This window comes from Mus musculus, chromosome 11, assembly GCF_000001635.26.
Source record: "Mus musculus strain C57BL/6J chromosome 11, GRCm38.p6 C57BL/6J".
In the NCBI taxonomy this organism is placed as follows: Eukaryota; Metazoa; Chordata; class Mammalia; order Rodentia; family Muridae; genus Mus; species Mus musculus.
Window position 1 is genome coordinate 46,436,723 of NC_000077.6, and position 6,438 is coordinate 46,443,160.

General features: G+C 41.7%; 1 protein-coding gene across 8 annotated transcripts; it reads left to right on the forward strand.

Annotated features, from left to right (window-relative positions):
- Positions 1-213: 213 nt before the first annotated feature.
- Med7 (mediator complex subunit 7) lies at positions 214-5,999 on the forward strand. 8 transcript variants are annotated; one of them, XM_006533933.4, is made up of 4 exons: positions 214-469; positions 3,084-3,102; positions 3,172-3,253; positions 3,841-4,886. In XM_006533933.4, the coding sequence occupies exon 4, from the start codon at positions 3,858-3,860 to the stop codon at positions 4,557-4,559; it is 702 nt and encodes a 233-aa protein (XP_006533996.1). In that variant the 5' UTR covers positions 214-469; positions 3,084-3,102; positions 3,172-3,253; positions 3,841-3,857; the 3' UTR covers positions 4,560-4,886. The 8 variants fall into 8 exon arrangements, with proteins under 8 accessions (XP_006533996.1, XP_006533994.1, XP_006533997.1 ...); XM_006533934.4 differs by having other exon boundaries at positions 222-287; XM_006533931.4 differs by having other exon boundaries at positions 214-590; positions 3,084-3,253.
- The last annotated feature ends 439 nt before the right edge of the window (positions 6,000-6,438 follow it).

The following is a 6,438-nucleotide window of genomic DNA, read 5'->3' on the forward strand; positions in this document are numbered from 1 at the left end:
AGGAATGGAATTACTAGAGAGTACTTTCTTCTACTAACAAAAAGTACGAAGAAGTATTCTCCTGACCTGACCAAGAAACCAGACAGCGGATCTTTCCCGAGAGAAGCAGGAGATGCGAAAGTGCGCATGTGCAACATCTTTAGGGCGGGAGTAGGACCTGCTATAGGACAGCCTTGGTAGCCAATGAGAGGCCCGCGTCAGAGGCTTCTTCCTGAGAAGGCAACCGGAACTTGTGCTTCCGCTGCGCTGAGGAAAAGTCACTACCGGAAAAGCAAGAAAGAGCTGAGGTGAGCGGGCGGCGGCGGTTGGCGACCGCAGCCTAAGTCTGTCTCTCCGCCCCCGCGGTTGCGTCTCTCCCGGCGTGGAGCGCCGAAGTCCGGCGCGGGACAGCCTGGGACGCCCGGGCTAGCCTTCCTCCCGGTTCCTCCGCGAAGCCTCCCCGGGGCCTGAGGCAGGCGGCCGGCCGAAGGTACACCGAGTACCGCTCTCTCCGGACGACAAGCCAGACGGGAGGTTGGGAGGTCCGAGTTCTCGTCCCCACGCCACGGGCTTTTATAATGTCGTGGTCTTAGCCTGCCCTGTCGCCATTGGTAAAGTGACAGTAGCCGCCTGGGAGCGCGGGGGCTGGGGGAGGGGAGCGAGAGCCTGGGTCGGAGCCGGATTCATCCTGTACCAGACTTTCCGCGGGGACCCAGTCACGGGGACAAAGTGAGCCAAGTGTCTGAGCTTGCGGACCCCCCCCCTCCCAAAAAAAAAAGCACCCACGAGACACTGGATCTTGTTAGTGTTAGCGAGTCACGACCTCCAGCGGCTTTGAAAAGTTCAGTTTGAACCGGTAATGGGCGGTTTCTGTAAGGTGGCCCGCTCTAACGCGGGATGCCCAAGTTACGGGGGTTTGCACTTGCGCCCGAAAAAACTAATGCGGATTCCCGTTGTACAATTCACCCCCTTCTGCACGTTGGGAATTGGCTTCTTGTCTCTATAGTCAAATTGGGAGTAGTCGTACCGTCCTGATGATTGGAGTGAGGATGCGGATCTGTCACTTACTAAAAACCTTCGGGAAACTGCGGGTTTAGTGTGGGTGTGGCTAAGGGAAGCGCAGATCCCCAACTTCAAAAGCCTTCGGGGGATGAAATTTAGGCCAGGTGTTGACTTGAAGTGGCTACAAGTAGACTTTCGTGTTCTAGGTATATACACCCTGAATTAGCTCTAACAGTTAGACAATCTGAAGAATTTGGAGTTGCTTCCCTCAGATTTAAGGTATTGGCAGTGTACATCAGTGTGAGAAAGCACTCAAGAATCTTCTCATTGTATAATGTACTTAAATTGGAAAAAGCAAAGGTTATTTTGACCATATATGTTGGGATTTAGGTTTTAAATTTATGTAGAAAAGATGTAAAAATTGCTAATGTGTTAAGAAAACTGTACTATACTAACTCTACTATACTGTAAGATGTGGCTTCCTTCAGAAACCTTGGAAAATATTTGAAATATGAAATTTAACAACGGTGTTTTGTTATAGTTGTTTGTTTGTTTGTTTTTTTGAGACAGAATTTCTCTGCGTAGCCTTGGCTGTCCTGGAACTCACTCTGTAGACCAGGCTGGCCTCGAACTCAGAAATTCACCTGCCTCTGCCTCCCAAGTGCTGGGATTAAAGGCGTGCGCCACCACTGCCCAGCAACAATGGTGATTTTTGTCAAGATGTAAAGAGAGTTTTAAGTGTTTGGGTTTGGAGACCACTGTACAGTAAAAAGGAAAGTGAACGACATGAGATTAATAGATACCATATGTAGTTTGATTATGGGAAAGAATAATAAATAAGGCATATGACATTTGCATATAAATGTTCTTTTCCAGAGTAGGTTCCAACATATGCCTACCAAAAGGAGTCAGACATGAAAAAATAGTATATCATGTACCATATAAAAGCACCCTAAATACAGACCCTTTTTCCTTAGTTCTCAGAATATGTTTGTTCTTTGAGAATTTTATACACACACACACAAACACACATGTGTTTTGATCATACCCGCTTCCACACTCCTCTAATACCTCACAGACCACTACCATATCTTACTCCCACTTTTATATATTTTAAAAATATTTACTTAGTTTTTAAAGATGGATCTTTAGCACCGGCTGGCCCAGCCTCACTGTGTAGTCCAAACTGGCCTTGAACTTAGAGCTATCGAGCTTCTCAGTCACAGGGACTACAGCATGACCCATCATGACTACAGCGGGAACCATCATGCCCAGTTTAGGTCTTTTTAAAAAAATGTTTAAAAATAACAGTAAATAAAGTCCTCTGCCAAACCTGTGGTGGACTCTGCTGCTTGTTTTTCCACTTTGTATGCTTTACATTTGTCAGATTACCTAGAATATGTGAGTCCTTAGTGCTAGCATCCTTTTCTAAACAAGCAGAGCAGATCTTACTTCACCATCACGTGAAGTCTGGCAGGCAGCAAGAGTGCTCTTTAACAGGTGAGAAAGACTTGAAGAGATCAAAAAAATAGTAGGGTTTCTAAGTGATACTGTTTTGTGTTCTCAGAATTTCCTTCATAGACAAAGTTTGCATATCTCGACTTGGGTGTATAGTTAGAGATATTAGGGCAACAAGGCTCTCACTTCTGTTATCTTCACTGCAATAAACATAACAATTCAGCATTTTTAAGTCTGATTCAGTTAAACAAACTATCTGATAAAAACCTGCAGTCGTGGGTGAATACAGTTAAGAGTCAGGACACAGCAGGCCGTAGGACCAGAGCAGTATTGTGAAGAAGTCATGGTACCTGGGAGTCAGTGACTAAGTAGTTTAAACGGTGATTCTGCAGTAAAAATGACCTTGCCATTGTCCACTGTGAGTTACAGAACCTGTCTTTACACTTGAATGTTAGAATCATAATTGTGGTGCTATCACAAAGTAGACAAAGGGCAAACCTTTTGGAAGGCAGAGTCTTTGGTGTGCAACTTTCTGTACCTTCCTTGCTCTATCCCATTAGCCTAACAAGGAAGTTTTTTTGTTTTTTGTTCTCCCCCCCACCGTCAGATCTTCATAAAGCTTTGCTTTATTTTCTCTTTGCCAGGATCATCTGTCCCTATCGGGTGAGTTAGCACACCTGTTGTCTTGGGTGGTCAACACGTTCTCAATTTTCAAGGTGTATTTCCTATCAGGAAACTTGAAGATAATATGGTCTGAACCCACAGTGAACTTCTGAACATCGTAGTTGTGTTGATCAGGCTGCTCTGGTCTTAGGTTGGTACTTTTTTCTCTCATCAGTGAAGTTTCATGACACAGTAACAAATGTCACAAGACCCTCTCCCTCCCTCACACCCTGCCCTGCTCTTCTCCCCCCCCCCCCCCCAGTATACTTTGCCCGGTCTGTTTTTGAGAAATTGACAAGTCTTCCGTGCTCTGGAAGGATTGTTTTGTTTTTGTCATTACTGGTATTGTGGGTGCCTGTCTTCCACTGAAATGTGGCCTATATCTGAAGATTTTTCCCGCAAGCCCCAGTAGATAGAGAGCTAATGTGGGCTGTCCCAGCTTCCATTTCCCTCAGACATTCTCTATAGAGGAAAAAGATGTAGCTTTTGTTTTATTAACTACTGTTGAAAACCCTGAGGAAATAAAGGAAAATACATGGATGTTAACATAATATTTAATTAGAACATAATTGATAGCTATTCACTGCTGTAAATGTTAATTTTAAAATCTAAGATCATCTTGTCTTGGACTGTGTACTGTCAGAAAAAGGAAGAACATATTCTGAAGTCACTAATTGGGGGCAGCAGGAGGAAGGTGGTGTTCATGATTCTGTTCTGAATCGTGCTCTGTTTCTTTAGGTTCTTGATTGTCTACAATGGGTGAACCACAGCAAGTGAGTGCACTTCCACCGCCTCCAATGCAGTACATCAAGGAATATACAGATGAAAATATTCAGGAAGGCTTGGCTCCCAAGCCTCCTCCTCCAATTAAAGACAGCTACATGATGTTTGGCAACCAGTTCCAATGTGATGATCTTATCATTCGCCCTTTAGAAAGTCAGGGCATTGAACGGCTTCATCCTATGCAATTTGATCATAAGAAAGAGCTGAGAAAACTCAATATGTCTATACTGATTAATTTCTTAGACCTTTTAGACATCTTAATAAGAAGTCCTGGGAGTATAAAACGAGAAGAAAAGCTAGAAGATCTTAAGCTACTTTTTGTACATGTACATCATCTTATAAATGAATATCGACCCCACCAAGCAAGAGAGACTTTGAGAGTCATGATGGAGGTCCAGAAACGCCAGCGCCTTGAAACAGCTGAGAGGTTTCAGAAACATCTGGAACGAGTCATTGAAATGATTCAGAATTGCTTGGCTTCTTTGCCCGATGATTTGCCCCATTCAGAAGCAGGGATGAGAGTTAAAGCTGAGCCGATGGATACTGATGATAACAGCAATTGTCCTGGACAGAATGAACAACAAAGAGAAAGTTCAGGTCACAGAAGGGACCAGATTATAGAAAAAGATGCTGCCTTATGTGTGCTAATTGATGAAATGAATGAAAGGCCATGAAGAATATTCCTTTTTTTCCTTTTAGTAAGTAGCATCATATATTAGTTTATTTCCTCTCAGACAGTCTTAAGAGGTATAACTAAAGATACTAAGAGACTTTTTTTCAATTGAAATGCTGTAGGTGGTAATTTAACACTAAACATAGGCCAGCAAGTATATTTGAGTAATTGCCATAAAAAAGCTGAATGTTTGCTATTGTTTGAGATAGTCCTATTTTTTGGAGTTGGAATAAAAACTTGAAGTAATAACGAATTGTCATTCTTGGAAAAAAAGTTATTTGCTTCGAGACTAATAAAGGGCATCAAGTGTACATGTGAAATTATAAAATGTTTAGATTTATTCCAAAATAATATAGAAAGTTTATTTTTCTGATTACTGTTCCAGCAAACTCAGTATCACAGCTTTTCTCCTCCTTATTCTCCATAGAATATTTGTTAGGGACTCTTTTTTTGCCCCAGTCAGGTAATGATGTGGTTATGATCCAATTCTATGAGAAATGTACATACTTCACCTTCACAGATGGATACAGGCTTCCCCCAAAAGATAACTCTATTGAGTAGCTATTCAGTCTCAACATAGCTTCTTTTCTGGTTTGTGTTTGCTAAGACTATCCTAGTCTCTTAGCCATCATACCACCCTCAGAAGAGTCTTGCTTCCAAAGTAATCTAATCAGAACACCTTGTCCAGTTTATATCCTTTTCAAACACATGTATATGTTGGTAGCACAGTTCTAATCACAAAGCTACCCACAACTCAATCCGTCTTTAGTCATTACAGATGAGGAAGTAGAGGTTCAGAGAAGTTGACTTAACCAACTAATAAGTGGCAGAATCAAGTTAGAAAGTAGGTATTCAGTTTCATAGCCAAAGTACTGAACTTCATTCTCTATCCTCTAGTCTGTCATACTGGAAATCATAACTAGAGCTACTCCAGTTTTCTAATCTTGAAATCCACCCTAGTAAATACCTCATGACACTAGACTCAAGAGGATACATTTGTTGATTGGAAGAATGACTTCTCTTTAAACATACTCAGGAGGCAGGGTTTGTTGGTTAAGACTTCCATATCTTAAGATGGTGCTTGTAATTCTACCTAAAAACCCTTCTTAGTAGGTAATGTTCCTAACTAAGACTCATAAGAATTAAAACTTCACATTTATGGTTTGGTTGGGCAAGAGTCTATGTGGGATAAGAAATCGGCAAAGATTTTTCTTGTTTTGCCCCCTTCTCCCTTTTTTGGTTCCTTGTCATCTTCATCTGGTGGTAAACTTACTGTACAGCCATTTAATAGGCATTGAAAGGTATACAATTTCTCTTTCATAATACTCATCTATGGCTTGACAGCAGTCATAGACAATAGGTAAATGAAAGCACTGCTCTAATCCAACTCTCATATATGAACAATTGGAATAAAATATGGACGCTGAAAATTGAAACTCAATTATCCAGGAATTTTGTGAGATATTTTGAGTTTTTGGGCCACCTAAATGTAAATTTCTACACTCTTGGGAGTTGAAAATCAGATCACGGAGTAGATTTGGCTGATGGCCTACATGGTTTAAATCCTGAAACATCACTGAGATACTAATGGAGGGGCAGTAGGTAAGGGTGCTAGCTTAGAATTCATGGTTGAAGGAAAGAATGGACTCTTGAGAGTTACAGTGAATACACTACAGAAATAAAAACAGCAAAATCTCCGTAGAATTGTTTTAAGGATTGAAAGAGATAACAGCTAATATTCTTACCACTTGTTAAAAGTTTTACTTATTTTTGGCATTTGTAGCCCTGGCTGGCATGAAACTATATAGACCAATCTGGCCTCAATCCAAATCCTGCTACCTTAGCTGCAGTGTTGGAGTTCTAGGCAGGTGTCACCACAC

Coding starts and splice junctions, on each gene's coding strand:
- Med7 (XM_006533931.4), top strand. CDS start 3,858: ATGGGTGAACCACAGCAAGTGAGTGCACTTCCACCGCCTCCAATGCAG.